Source organism: Bos indicus, chromosome 18, assembly GCF_029378745.1.
Source record: "Bos indicus isolate NIAB-ARS_2022 breed Sahiwal x Tharparkar chromosome 18, NIAB-ARS_B.indTharparkar_mat_pri_1.0, whole genome shotgun sequence".
In the NCBI taxonomy this organism is placed as follows: Eukaryota; Metazoa; Chordata; class Mammalia; order Artiodactyla; family Bovidae; genus Bos; species Bos indicus.
This window is the reverse complement of record NC_091777.1, coordinates 43552602-43568157: the sequence shown is the minus strand read 5'-3', so window position 1 is coordinate 43568157 and position 15556 is coordinate 43552602. Positions and strand designations below refer to the sequence as shown.

Sequence of the window (15556 nt, the reverse complement as noted above, 5' to 3'; positions counted from 1 at the left end):
TTTATCTCTCTGAAGATAAATTCTGCTGATAGCAGCCTTCTCTTTAGAAACCTTAACTATAACCTTGAGGTTCAAGTGAAGCAAATAAGCAGCTAGCAAACCAAATTTTGTGAAAAAATGAACCCCTTCAACATTAGCAAGCACAATTAAGACCTTGCCACATCCATCTTATGTGATGATACTCTATTTAGCACATATTTAATACACTTCAGTAAGCCAGTTCCTTGTTTTTTGACCTTCAAAGAACTGAGAGACACTCATTTTGTGTAACTTAAAAGAGCTTTATTCAGTACATAATCTTCATACAGTTCAACAAATTATAAAAGCTCTTTGTAAGATTTTACCCATAGGATATTAAGTACAGAAAATGAATTGCCACAAGAAAGTAAGCCTCTCTCTCATTTTCAAAGCTTTTTCCCATGAACAAACAAGCACTCTCTTTTATGCCAAAAGGTTGTTGTATATAACGCACTTAGGAGCATACTGGCCAAGTTATATAATCTGAGAACATTTTGTCTTCCTATTAATTCCAAGGTTTAAACGAAAATTTAAAAATGGAATATTTCTGTGTTACTTTAGGTTAAGTTTTGGCCAAAGATGAGCTAAAATTGTTACAAGGTTCATGTGGAATAAGAATAAACATTTTTAGTTAGTTTTAAAGATGCAGGCCAGATGAAACATTGGTCTGCAGTATCTACATATGCCCTTGAAATCACCAGCCTCAACCAAACACATACAAAGACACGCACACTCACATAAACATATTTGTCTAGTTGATCTCGGTGAGGTCAAGAAAATCACCTTTAAGTGGACAACAAATGACGCAGATAACACCTAACTGTGGTCCTGGCTAATATATCTGAAATGAATTCCTACTTTTAAGTCTATAATAAAGTGACCGGAACCTTTCAACTGTAGTAGATCAGTCACTGTGATCAGCATCAGCAGCTAGTCATTTAATGAAGATAAGTAGGTCAAAGCAGGGAATCGTAACTTCACATGTATAATTTGTATATTCATTTGCTCATCTTTTGATGTAAAGCTGAGACGTTTCCTTTGCATAAGGGCCCAATGACTGTGAGAATCCCAGGGACGGGGGAGCCTGGTGGGCTGATGTCTATGGGGTCACACAGAGTTGGACACGACTGAAGTGACTTAGCAGTAGCAGCCAATGACTGTGGTTTTATTCTTGAATAAATCATACCAATAACATGCTTTGGGTACATTTTAATATCTTCTGATCAGTCTAGATTTTTTTAAAGGTGAAATGAGGACTAAAATAAATAAATCTGTGAAGCAATCTAAGCTCATAAATTTTCTTGAATTTTAAGTACTCCCAATATTTTATAATTTTCCCAAACACAATTAATTTAAAAGCAGTTTTTACTAGTGGTAACGTTTATCAAATATGATCAAAGCATTCTAGCTAACTTTCACAGAAATAATCCTTTTGTTTTAGATCGAAATGTCCTGGATTTATGTTCAATCGTGTATTTACAACAGGAAGTAGAGCATGCACAGACAAGCAGAGAACTCCAAGGAGGGAGCTGAGGCCTGTGAGAACAGAGCAGCGGGGAGCAGCCCCCCGTGGCGCTGGGTGGCAGTCAGCTTACATGACGTTGGAAACCATGAAGGGATCTGGTGAGTTGTGTACGTAAAGGATAATAAGAGCACTTACTGTACTTAGAGTTTCTTTTGAATGCTAACTCTGAAGCAAAATCTAGTGGTATTTCTATGCATAAAATACAGCCGTAATTTGAGGTCATTATCAAATATTAGCACAGCCACGGAGATCCGTGTGGAAGGGACCCTGGGCTACAGGTCACTTGCTCTGGCTCGGCAGAGAGCCAGGAGTCTGCCGCATTCCTCTCTTTCCTCCTGTGTACTCCAAGGAGAGGGTCATAAAAGAGAAAACTGAGGAGCACTAAAATATTTAACATGATTCACTGAGAGATTTGGTCATCAGGAAATAAAAACGTCTACTATACATGGTCACAGTGTTTTGGAAAGAGTGTATGTATGGATTCTGTCTTGCAAGATTTCTTGGCACTTTATATTTTTCACTAAAGACTGAACACTAAGTGTTTTGGCAACAGATGGCACCTAAACCACGAAAAAAAGATTACTGTGTGCCATCAACGCAGTGATGATAAGCATAAAAATTTAAGTACGTGTGTCTAGTATACTGAAACTCCAAATACCCAAATGTGTAGATTATAATAATACATATAGAAATATTTAAAATAAATCAAAATATTTCTGAGAAGGTAATAGGGGGTTTTAAAAACGTAACTAGATAGTCTAACATACTGTACCTTACATGTGCTTGGTTTCAACTAGAGTAAGGCACTCACTGAAGAACGGACTGACCCATGCTGTCAGCTACAATAGGCATGCATCATTACAGAATCAAAGTTTTAGTACTGATTAAAATGTTTCATTATTGTATTATCCTAAACTGCCGTGGTCTCCAACCCTATTAAGGGATATAAGACATAATTCAGGAGTTTCAGTTGCATAATTTAATAACCCAGCTACTGGCAATTTTTTATTTAAATAAGTTGTGATAAAAGCCAAGTGTCCTTGAGTCCAACATGACAGTGTAAAATTTCTTTCTGAATATTGCTTAATAAGTAGTAGGTGAATAAAAAATCATTTGGACATATGATCCATCCATCTTCATGCCTACAGCGATTTACTTTAATACGATTGTGAGGAGAAACATTTAAATCATTTCCAACATGAGAGATGAAAGTTAATCTCATTAGCCATCTTGATTTAGTTGAAAACACAATATGCTTTTATCAGCAACTTCTTTACATGTCCCTATCATTAGAAATTAATTATAAAAGCAATTATCAAAAACTTTGAGCAGGTACAAGGTACACATGATCCTCTTCATTGTTGTTTACAAGTAAGCATGACTTAGAGGCACTTGGTTACCTTTGAGTAAGAAAAAGAACAACCTATCAAGGGCCCTTGCAGTAAGATTGGAGACCACAAATCAAACCTAGTATGAAAATGCTTTCTGCCAAAAATATCATAGTTGTAAGTTAGTTAAGATACAACATTTAAAAAATAGTAAGACTTTGCAAGGTTCTAGGCTGTAAAAAATACAAAGGCTAAAAACAAAGAGTTTACAAAATCTTGCAAACCCAGTAAATTTGAATGAGTAAGAAATAAAGAAAAATTTTCTTACTTACAGGATAGGTTAAATAGTATCAACAGGTTTTAAAATAATAACACTAAACAGTGACAAATTTGACTCAGCTACGTAACATTGCTGCTGCTTTAAGGACTTACAGTATGGAATTTGTAACCCTTTTCTGTGTCCAGCATTAAAAGACGCATGCACGTGCTCATGTACACACATGCACACAGACACACACTGCTGAAGTGCTACCCATTACATTGCAGACACAGCACAACGAAAATTTAGATATATACGAAGGCCTAACATGATCTTTCTTTAAATAGTAAAAGCATGACAAATGGAAAACATTATAAAATTTTTAGGTGAAACAGGACAATAAAGAGCTTTTTAAAAAGTCACCAGTTGGTCTTCACTGGTGAAATAATATTAAATAACTTAATTATGCATTTCCTCAATTCAATTCAACTATAGCTGTTTTAAGTCAATTAAAAATTAGAAGTATTTCAAATCCTGAACAGGCTTTGGATTTACAACAGGATATGCAACTGTTCCGGGCTCCCTAGGTGGCGCTAGTGGTAAAGAACCCACCTGCCAATGCAGGAGACATAAGAGATGCAGGTTTAATCACTGGGTCGGTAAGATCCCCTGGAGGAAGGCATGGCAACCCACTTCAGTATTCTTGCCTGGAGAATCCCATGGACAGAAGAGCCTGGTGGGCTACAGTCCATATGGTTGCAAAGAGTCAGACACAACTGAAGTGACTCAGCATGCACACACGCATGCAACTGTTCAGGCTTCCTATAGAACACTTAATTGTTCTACCCAACAACAAACTTCTAGATCACTTTTAGAAAGTGGAAACATTTAGGCTAAAGAACATTCATGAAACAGGACAAAGACTGAAGCTTGTATAAGATACTTTCAAAGATGGTAATGCTTGTGTAAACATTTGTAGACTTAATCATATCACAGCTTTAAGGTTCGGGCTACCTAATTACATATGAAACATCATCTGAGTTTCATTATGATGGAGTTTCACGTATCAAAAATAGAGATTGAATAGAAAGCTCTGTTACTTGTTTCTGGATAGCTTGTAAACGTGGAATGTTTTGTTCTGGAACACTCTAGTGAAGTATGCTGTGTAGCTGGGCAGGTTTTTTTTAATCTCTTCACAGAAGCGAGGGTGGCCTGCAAGTTTCAAATCAGGATCGTTCTCTCCTGGGCCATCCATCATCTAAAGCCAAAACAAAACCAGATACAATTTGGGAAAAAAAATCGTATTTACAAGCCAAACATAAGTAGGAATAGGGACTGAGTTTCTTTAAGAATGATATGCTAGTGAACTTAAATTGAATGATGTCAATGTCACCTGCGGCTTGGAGATCATCCGGTTCATCCTTTTTCCCTTTGGAAGTGTGACCCGGGGCTGAAGAGGAGAGTTCTGTGTCCAACAGCGCTTGCCTTTAATGGTAAAGCTAGAACTAGAACTTGGATCTCCTTGTCCTGAGGAACACACTACACTGTTCCTCTCACAAAAATCAAATATAAGAGAAGAATTTCTATGACCAGAGAAAGCTTTTCAACTCATTAGATGGCCTTGTTAGAAAAAGTTACAAAAGTTACCCACGAAGCAAAATTTAAATGCAGGTGTTTGGTCTGTACCTTCTCGGAATTCAAGATAGTTATGGACAGTTATTTTCCTTGGGCAAAAATCAAATATTCCTTTTTCTTCCCTCGGCTTTATTGAAGCATAACTGACAAATTATATATATTTAAGGCATATAATTGATGCTTTGTTACACATAAACATGGGGAAATCAGGACCACAATCAGTGGGTCAGGACATCTGTGTTGGTCAGCCTTTATAAGATAAGTAAGTTCTGGTGACCTGAATGCACAGCATGGCGACGAGTGTTAATCCTGTGCTCTACACTTGAAATCTGCTAAAAGTAGATCGTTAAGTGTTCAGAATCTCAAATTCTGTAGTGAAGTTTTTTAAGAGTTAGACTAGATTTATCACCCCCCCCATTCTAGAAATATCTATCAGCTTTTATTTTTATTTTATTTTTTATTTTTTTGGTGTCAGCAATCCAATTTATTGATTATGTCCTCAGTGAGGTGGAGGGAGGAAGGGCCACGTCCTCCTACTGCAGACCTTTGATCATCTTGACGGCTTCTGCTCTCTCCTGTCCCTTCAGCCCTGCCTTGGTTTCCCCACTGAGAAGGGAGGGGCTTCTGCTGTCCTATGTGCCTCTATCAGCTTTTAATACAGCCCCAATAATTACAGCAAACACCACTTCTAAAGGGTGAAAATCTTCTGTTTGCTCTATCTGGCACAGCTCCAAAAATATTTTCCCTCAGAAGGGAGAAAAGAGAAGTAGCTTGTTTTCCTGCTCTGGAGCGTAAGCTTGGCCGTAGAAAGCCATCTCTGTGGAAGTGTGTTAGAGGATGGAAAGGGACACCCAATGGGAGAGCAGGGAAGGAAATGAGATTCTGTCGTGGGTGGGGGCGGGGTGGGGGGAGGGCACAGGGGTGGCAGCGATGTGGGCATGGGGCACTGCAGTCATTTTGAACGAGCCAAAATGATGGTTTGGAGAAGCGGTTTTAAAAGGCTGAGGTTTCTTTTTTCACTTCTGAAGCAAGATCGTAAAAAAAAAAAAAAAATTCTACGCAGAGCATGACACAAACCAGGTGAAGACAAAGTTGCTTTATTTGGTGTGAAGCTGGGGATTAGAGCCCCACTCCTATCTCTCCTGCTGTCCAGCTCCCGTGGCAAGTATCTAACATGCCAAGGTAGGAATTCTGCAGAACACAGCAGATGAATGCTTCATCTATCGTGCAATTCTGCAGACACTCAGTCTAAAGGCTGTTACGTTCCTCAGGACTCACCCTGGACCCTCTCCTCCCCGGGAGATGCCCTGTGTGTGCTGGCTGGCATGCTTACGTGTCCATTGGCGACGTCCAGCAGGTCCCGCAGCCGGCAGCCCCGGCGGTGCCTGCGCTCGTAGCAGATGCTGTCTTCCAGGATCACGTAGTCAGTGCCAAACGACCTCAGCAGGGCATGCACTTCCTCTGGGGCCCTCTTTGCATATATCTGATAAACCTTCAAAAGGAGATAAAAAGTGGAATAGGGCAAAATACCAGTTAACCGCTGGGGAAGCTAGTCAAGGACTATCTACGGATGTAACTTCCCCCAGGGGCGAGTCTAATTGCAGCCACCTAGCTCCCTCACCTCTTCCCATGCAGGTCATCTCATTCACCTATAGTCCTGGGGTGTGTGGAACATTTCAAAACAAGAAAATTGTTGGCAAGGGGGAGACTGAGTCATGCTGAATATATTTGGATTTATACACCAAAGAGATCTGGATTGAGAATGTATTACCTTGAGTTATGAATATATTCATTAGCAGATCTTGATTCTAAGACTGCTTCACCAAGGTAAAGAATGAGGCGAAGTGAAAGTCGCTCAGTCCTGTCCGACTCTTTGCGACCCCGTGGACTGCAGCCCGCCAGGCTCCTCTGTCCATGGAATTCTCCAGGCAAGAATACTGGAGTGGGTTGCCATTCCCTTCTCCAAGGTAAATAATGTGATTTAGTAAATAAGGCACGACCTCTCCCTTTGAAAAGGGGACCTTCAGACTAAGGAGTGGAGGAGACTTTGGAGCTACAGATGCGTGTAAGGAGACCCAGCCTCTGATGATGGCAGTTGGGGAACAGGACCCTCACAGGGTCCCTGGACCCGGGCAGGGGAGCACCCATCCTCTACTGCTGCTCTGCTGCACTCGGCTTGACCGGCAGACCCTCCACTTTCTCTCTCGTCTTTCCTGGAGGGAGAGCAACGTGCAGTGCTCAGGGGCACCAGTAGAAGGTGTCTTCCCAGCCACCGCCAGCTTCACTGAAGTCCTGTCTCCTAGGACTTGGCGGGGTGGGGGCGGGGGGAGGTGGATGGGGTGTGCATGGGGAGGGCGTGGTAATGAAGAGAGCTGCTGCTTCCTGTGCCGCCCACTGATTTCTCATATGTCTCTGACTTAGGAGACTGGGTTCTGACAACCTCGGTCAGCGTGTCTGGATGGACGCTGAAATGGTACAGGGTATCTGTACTGCTAACACTGTTACGTTAATCCTACCTACAGTCCAGCACCAGCCTCAGAGTAAGGCATTTCAGGAATTTGAAGGTCATGACTGAGGAGGGCACTGGGACCTTCAGGACATCAATTTTTAGGGCATAAAACAGCACTGAGGTAGAGACTGGATCTTGGAGAGGATGAAACACAGCACTCCCATCTCTCGAGTCAAAGCGGTGGCCACCTCCTGGCTGAACTCTGCATTTTGGTGAGCCAGGCACCTTCCCCTCTTCCTCGAGCTAACCTGGGGCTATCTGGAACATTTGGGCCAGTGGGAAAATTCCCATTTTAGCTGAAATCAGACTGTTCTCTTTAAAATGGAGGAGTTAGTAAAAATCATTTGCTTTTAGGCTAGTTATTAATAAACCTCATCCCCCCCCAAAAGACTTTTCAACAGACCTTCAGCCACCACCAAGATTATGAAGTGACTGACAAGAAACACTGAAAAGTCTGGAACCCCTGTTGGTAAGGACTAAGACAGGCAGCCTTCTGTAGCACTGACCGGAATGTAAAGTTGGTGTAATTCATACAGACTTAGTAATTCTATCTCAATAAAAATGCCCATACCCTGTGACCCAGCAACTTCACTTCCAAGAATCTGATGCACACTTGTACCTGTGCAGAGTGAGTTCTATACAAGTATGTTATTTGAAACACTGTTCATGGAATTGCAGAAGACAGGCAAACAACCTAAATGGTTAAATAAAATTTGCTATTTCCAAGTAACAAAATATTAGGCAGCTTCAAAAATTGCAAGGAAGCTGTTGAAAAACCAATATGGAACAATCTCCAAAATATATTATATGCCCAAAAAAGGAAGATGTAGTAGGTTAGTTCTTTTGTTTAAAAAAAAAAAAAAGGAGGGAAAAGAATATGAATTTACATGTGTATATACATACACACACATTTGTACATACATAAAATTGCTGGTAATGTTATTTGCCTCCTGGGAGAGGAACTGCTAGTTGAAAAACAGTGTTGGGATGGAGACTTTTCTCTATGTTCTCTTTTGCGTGTTCTTAACTTCTTAACTGTGTGCTGCCCCCCTACATACACACACACACTCACACTCACTCACTCACTCACTAGAAATGGCCCATGAACACTGTGACCAGCACGGCTTGCCCCCTTTCCCTCCTCGCTCCAGTTCCAGGCTCCGAGGGCTCCATCCTCAAACATTCTGCCCTAAACATCTCCAGGTGCACTTCTCCTCGGGTACTCTTCTGACCCGCGAGGAACATAAGGCCTAAACGGCACGCCTTTAATGGACGGGGCAGGTCAAGGTCTAGGCTCCGGAGACGTGAGTCCTACCAGGCACTTCAGTTGTGCCTTCCCCTCAGGACCCGCAAGACAAGCAGCCGGAGCCCCGGCTTTACCAAATACAAGCCAGCCCACAGCTGCCCTGCGAGGAGGAGGGTGAGGCCCTCACCGCTTTGGTCCGCTCTCTGAGGCTGTTGTCTTCGTAGTGTGGGTGGTTGGTTAAGGTCCGTCCCGTGCACAGCTTCACGCCCGCCAGCAGCTGCATGCTTCCAGCAAACACAGCCTTCCCTGGAGTGTTAGCGCTAAAAGATTTTAAGAGTCTGAATTAACCTCACTGCTAAGACTTCCATGAAGACAATGCCACACACTCAGGATGACCCGGCTGTGTTAAGAAAGGCTATGTATGAGTTGGGAAAAACAAGAGGCTGCTGTGATTCTGATCTGCACTCAAGCTGTTCTATGAAATTTTTCCTATCTGATTTTGACAATGACTGGGAAGTTTCTGATTTACTGTTTTGATGGGTTTACTCTTACAATGAATTGTCTTAGGATGTGGGTACCTCCTGAGTCTTCTAGGCTCAATCCCACAACCCTCTCCTGCTCCTGTTCCCAAGGGACAGCTTCTAACAAGAGGCCTTAGAAGACTGCCAGTGCCTTTTGTATTAAACTTAATTAAATGGGCTGCCTAGAGTAAAACAAATTATAATGCTAGAAACTGCAGCTGGCCATGAGTTGATTCCAAGGGTTTTTGGTTAAAACAAGAAAAAAAGGATCACAGATACTACTATAAATTACTTTTCAGAAAAAAATAATGGCTAAAAACAAAAGAACACGGAAAGAAGATTCTGAACCAGCAGATATCTTATTACTCGGTATGAAGCTATACAACATTTTTGGTGCGAGGCAGAAGTATTTTATGTATTCCTCTCCTTTAGCCCTGATTATGAAAGACTGCATGCATCTTAAGGAGTACAGGACATTCTGATACTAAATTACGGTCTCACTTTCCAGTTATCACCAAGCTGTGACTCTCCGCTTCCCCATAGGGTGTGAGGGACAGCTGACGGAGGGCCAAGGGAAGACTTCCTGATTGCTGTGATACCGTGAAAGCATGTTTTCCTTTTCCCCCTGGAAAAAACTAATCTTAGTCGTTGATCCAATTCCCTTCCAAAACCTGGGAGCTACCTTCAAATCAATGAGGTGTCATTTTATTGTGAAGAACATAACAGCTGTTCTATGGACTCTCCTTAATGCAGAATTTCCAGTAAAGGTCCACTGGAATAGTGTGAGATACACTCACCCTTCTTGTGTTAAAAACAAGGAGCTGTGGCTGCTAGGGTGAGTTAAAATGGACATAGTCTTTTTGAGAAGGAGTCTAACTGAAATCATTAAAACTATTGCAGAAAAAGCCAGAGCATACCATTCTCAATGTTTTGGACATCAGGGCAGGAAACTTGCTCTAATGTTCATTCTAAGAGGAGCCTCATTGTATTCATACATTCCATGAGGATGTTCTAACTTATTACATTTTTACGCTAAGACTACAGCATGAACACCACTCAACAAAGGCCTTAGGATGTCTACAAGCAAGGAATTCTACAGCTCAAGCCAAAACACTGACAAATAATATACTTTACAAAAGTGCAATATTTTCTAACAATGACATCTAGTTCACTTGAATTCCAATAACCTTTCTTAAAGTGATAGAATTACAGTGAGCACTCACAGGGAATGACATAGGCTGTACCCTCCCTCATTCCTGTCGGACGCCAGAATGGATTACAAGAGAAAAACTTTTACATGAACCTGGCTGTGCTTCACAGGATATCATCATTCTGACAACCAGATCCAAGAACACAGGCATAAATACATGTCTGCTCTGTCCCCCGCCCCAAACCAGCACTTTATAAGAAATTCTTGACATGTGTCCCACATGATCAGGGAAATAGGAGGGCTTAAATGAAAAAGGGTAAAGCTGCACAGAGTTCCTTAGTGAAAGATTTTCTAACAATTCAGCTTAATTCAATGAATACTTACTAAATGCTCAGTCTGTGCCATATATACTATGCTGCTCTCATTTATAGAGTATCATAATTGCTAAAGAGAACAGATATGAACAAATGAGATGAAAGAAAATGTCAACATTTTTCCAAATCTGTCTTCTTTCCTTCTGAATACTCTTAACTGGAACAAAACATCCTACTGCAATACCTTATACAAAGAAGATGTCTTTGGGTCCTCTGAACCAAAGAGATTTAGAATGCGGGGAGAAGATGTGTCTGGTCTCCGTGTTTGGCAAAGCACGAGGTCAAGGTGAGAACTCACAGAGACAGAACCATCCTGGTCTGTATAGTCTTACTGAAATGCAGCAGCTGCGCTGACAGTATCCACTCAAATCTTTAGGCTGTCTGAGTATCATCATTTTGAATATGCAACAGGATTCAACATCAGGGAGATGCACAGAGCTGTTTGTAATGTTGGCCAAGATGGCTGACTGGCCTGTTATCTATTCATGGCTAACGAACAAGGCTTCTTTCCCCTTCCTGGGCTATCATCAGAATACTTCAATGAGTTATATAGTTCACAAAGGTTTAAAACGTCAACAATCCTAAACTGCTTGGTGGGGACTTACAAGGTTCTACTTGCTTCAGCCAAAAGTTATTACTGAGAGCCTACTACGTGCTGGGCTGATATGATACCCTGTCTTCAAGCAGCTTACTGGTTGACAGACTCAGCTCCCACCACTGGCAAACACTTCAAAACAAACCCGTAACTAGTCCACCACATACTGACGCCTGCCTTTTGTGGGCCTGCAGCTGTGCTGGAAATGGAACACCTCAGACGCGGCAGGACAGTGGTAAACACGCCTCTCCCCTCTGACAGCACCTGCTGCCCCTGCCTCCCCGCTGGCTACGGTCCCCAAGGCAACTGCAGCCTCACCAGGAGAGCAGGTCATGCCACATGACCGCTTAGAGGAGGTGAGGCTCATTCAACTGTGACAAGATTTTCATGTTTGGCCTCATTAGTAAAAGAGTCAGAAAGTTTAAAAGAAATGTAATCCGTCTCAACTGCAGGTGCTACAATCCTCCGGATTCTTAAAGAGTCTTTCACTAAAGGTTCTTGGTTTCATTTTCAGCAAAATACAAGCACCCTAATGCCTATGAAATGGATTTAGATATAATAATTTCTTTGAAAACGACTGACTTCCAAGCATACTAAAGATGCTGTTTATTCACGGGGTTGTTTGACTTGGTTTTATGTGCTAGCCCTGTGGTAAATCTGGGACATTTAACTGCTCCCTTAAATATTTAATTTTACCCATAAAGCAAATGCAGAAGTAAAACAAGCAAAGTGAAACAAAATGAAAAAGAATCACACGTTTTCTAAACTTTAAAAACCTAGGTTTGCAGTATTTTATGTTTTCTGTGGTAAGCTCAGTGGGCGAAGGGAGCAGGGGTTCTTTGTCTTGACTTAAAATATGCAGCGTGACAGATGGAACGATGGGTATTCTTCCTTCACGGACACTTCTGCTGACACAGTCTGTGGTCTGTGTCTAAAATAGCTAATGTGCTTTTAACCATTGAATGACACTTCTCTATTATAGAAAAACAAAGCAATTTTTACCAATGTTTGAACAAATGATGTATAAAATGAAAGAATAATTTGTTTTTATAGCTCTCTGCCAAGCTCCATAGCAGGCTGCCCAACCTGCAAACAATTTATTCTGTAAGAAATGTCACTAAATAATGACAAGGACTCACAGGTCAAATGGATTTACATTATATAATTTAAATGTCATTCTAGGAAGACCTGATGGCATTTTTGAACAAATAATCTCATTTATTTTTGAAGCTCTAAGCTTCAACAAGTTAATTACTGTTGAACTAATGGGTAAACTGAGCATTATAATATAACGTGTGAACATTTGCTTTATCTACACGTCAAAAATTTATAGAATTATGCAAATGCCACAAAATGATTCATTAAATATAAAAGAGGCTTATTGGCATTTAAGGTCTGAACTTAACCTACATCATATTTAAAATATACTGTAATTCTTTCTGCTTTGATTGTGAAGGAAGTCTGGTCCATTTTTTCAGGCCCATTGAGAAAATATTGCACATGCAGGCTTCATCACTGGAAAGAAACTATTTCTAGAGAAAATCTCCTATAGCCAAGTAGGTAAAATGTCACACCTCAAAACAGTCTATCTGAATTGCACAGTGTCCAAGAAATGTCTCAGGAGCCAAAAATGAAACACTCTAAGGATACAAAGGAACAAGGAATGAACTACCAATTGCTGTGAGATTTGGCCTTGAAGTAAATGTGCTTTCTAGTCACACACAAAATTTATAAAAGTTCCACCTGGGTTCTGCTGAAAGAGATACTAGAAAGTAAAACAAAAAAGCCAGGTTTTTAATTTTCGTATTCAGGAAGAACATCATTAGCAAAAAGGGGTTAATGTGAACACATACACTTAAATCTACTGGAAAAGAGGGCATGCTGCACCTCAGTATAACACGGAAGGTAGGCAACCAGCCCCATGAACACACAGTTGGGGCTGTGGAAGGCATGGAGAGATGACGTCCTAGTTCTCACAGGGAAGACGCTGGGGGCCAGACTGCAACAAAAGGTCCTCACTGATTAAAGAAGAATTTAATCTTCAAGCATCAAGCCCTAGCATCAAGTACATGAGGCAGACTGGGAGATGGTGGTAGCTTCTTCTGAACACTTTGCACAAGGGTTGCCCCTGCTGAAATAGAGAGTCATTTGTCTTTCTGAGTTTCTTCAGGTCACTGTTTCTTGTTCTGACTCATTCTAGAGGCTGAGCAGCCATCCTGCAAGGGAAGCTGTGCCCTGACCCCAAAAGATGCTGTCATGACCACCCTGACAAAGGACAGATGTGAGCATATCACTCTGGCTACCTGAAAACAGAAGCAGACAGGATGGAGAGGAGGCGTCTCTCAGTAACAGTGCTGGGTGGGACCAGAGGCCCAGCTGCTGCCTTCAGGCAATTCCAAACAGGCTTTCAGATACACTCCACGAATCCTTAGCCCACAGCCTTTCCTCCAGCACAGCTCAGACCCAGTAATGTCACGAACACTGTGTGATTAGTCAAGGTAGTAGAGTCAAAGTAGAAGGTCATATTTTACATTTAAAAGCAGAAGAAATCAGGACAGGTTAAATGAATAATAAAGTGTATTTGCTTGTGTTTGGAAATGAAATCTAGACTAGAGCTGATTTAAATGTTGATTTAAACAAATGCATTTTGTGTCTAAACAGACCCTATTTTGACATACATTCATCATCACTTAAGCTTATTTCACAAACATGCCTAGCAGCTATTTTTGCAAAAACAATAATTTAGATTTGAAGTCTTTGAAGGGAAAACAGGCAAGATTAGATCACAATGGAACCATTTTTAGGGGAACAATACAAATCCTTCAGTTGCTGAGATCTATAAAAAGTGAAAAGAGTAAGTCTACATACAGGGAGAAGAACTGTTAGTGGAAGGAGAATGTAAGAACAAAGCCCACTTTCCCAAATGCAGACTAAAAGATTATCTTCTTTACACATGGAATAAACTCTCATCCATAATTTTTCAGAACCAGAAATGTTATTTTAAATAACCTCTGTGAGCGAAAGCATGAAAATAAAGGCATTACAATAAGTATATCCAGTCTGACACAGCCAAAGATAACTCCGCTAGAACAAAACCTTAATGACATTACAATTAATTCCTAAAAGACCGGGAAGTGGAGGTGGGATGTTTCTAATGCCAATCCAAGTAGATCCAGAAGGTGTGCCACCCCCAGGACTGTACCCGAGGGGGCACCCTACAGCACTCCTAACAGTGGTGCAATCTGAAAAACAGAAAACATCAGCCTCACCTTCAGATGCACATGTCAGAAATTTCCAGCTGACTATAGCTAATGCAAAAGTAATCAGCTTTTCTTTATAGGAATAAGCCTTTTTTTTCTTACACAATAAATACTGAAGGAATTATTGTCTGCCATGATGTAAAGTTAAATCAATAAATAAAGATAAAGCACTGCTTCATACTCTCAGCACTGGAAATATATGAAAAATTATACTCACTGCATCTAGTCAAATCCAGTCCAACATTGGGACCAAAGCCACATATATATTTTAGATACAAGTCTCTATAAAATCCATGTATTGTACTCAAGAGGCCCAAGCTATCAAACATTTACCATCGCTTAATACACAAGCAGTGCTAAACTGTACTGGTTAGTGAACATCAGCCACGAGCAAGTGCCAATATGGCTACTAAAATTCTAAGTGATGGAGACAATACAGCCGACGCTTTCAGAATATGTCACATAAGATTTGCAACATCTATTTATGTGGAAATAATTACACTGCTGCGTTTTGGTTATAAAATAGGGAAATACAACATTACAGGGCACAGGAATGCTGCTTGGAGTAAAAGAGTTAATTTTTGCTGGTGGGAGGTGGGTTTCATTAACAAAACTTTGAAAAACATGAATCTCATTCTGCTGCTGAATGCTGAGGTGAAGCAACTGTGCAGGCAAAAATAAAAACCAATATAACATGAAAGCATTATGATGTTCGAGGAAGGAAAAGCTCTAGCTTTTGTATTTTAAATTTTCTCTAGGCCTAGTCTTGGGCAATATGATCAGTTAAAATGAAGTCTGCACTGAGCTAGTATGACTCTACTGAACTGTATTTTTTTTTACCGTATAATTTTAAAATGATTAACAAGGAAAGAATACTTTATATGTCAGTATTAATAGAAAATTTGAATGCTATTAAAGGGAAAGAAATGCTAAAGATAATACTGGCAGAGAACATAAAACTTGATTTCCACTGCTGTCACTGCTCTGACATATCTTCCGATTCTTTTCCCCTCTCTATACTGGTACTTTCCCTTCTTCACGGGACTGTGGTTAGAGAGAACATTTCTTGAATGGAAAGAAATTATTTTCAAGTATAGAGTTTTAAAGAAAAAACTTGAGAATGAATGTATCTTCAT

The 15556-nt window shown here is 40.7% G+C and overlaps 1 protein-coding gene across 2 annotated transcripts in view; it reads right to left on the bottom strand.

Annotated features, from left to right (window-relative positions):
• Window positions 1-260: 260 nt before the first annotated feature.
• Window positions 261-15556, bottom strand: part of DPY19L3 (dpy-19 like C-mannosyltransferase 3) — a 74742-nt gene continuing 59446 nt past the window's right edge. For both annotated transcript variants that reach the window (XM_070770895.1, XM_070770896.1), the window contains 3 exons: window positions 8708-8840; window positions 6099-6257; window positions 261-4388 (listed from right to left, as the gene is read on the bottom strand). In XM_070770895.1, coding sequence (XP_070626996.1) covers window positions 4227-4388; window positions 6099-6257; window positions 8708-8840 — 454 coding nt within the window. In that variant the 3' untranslated portion in view covers window positions 261-4226. The remainder of the gene's footprint in view (window positions 4389-6098; window positions 6258-8707; window positions 8841-15556) is intronic.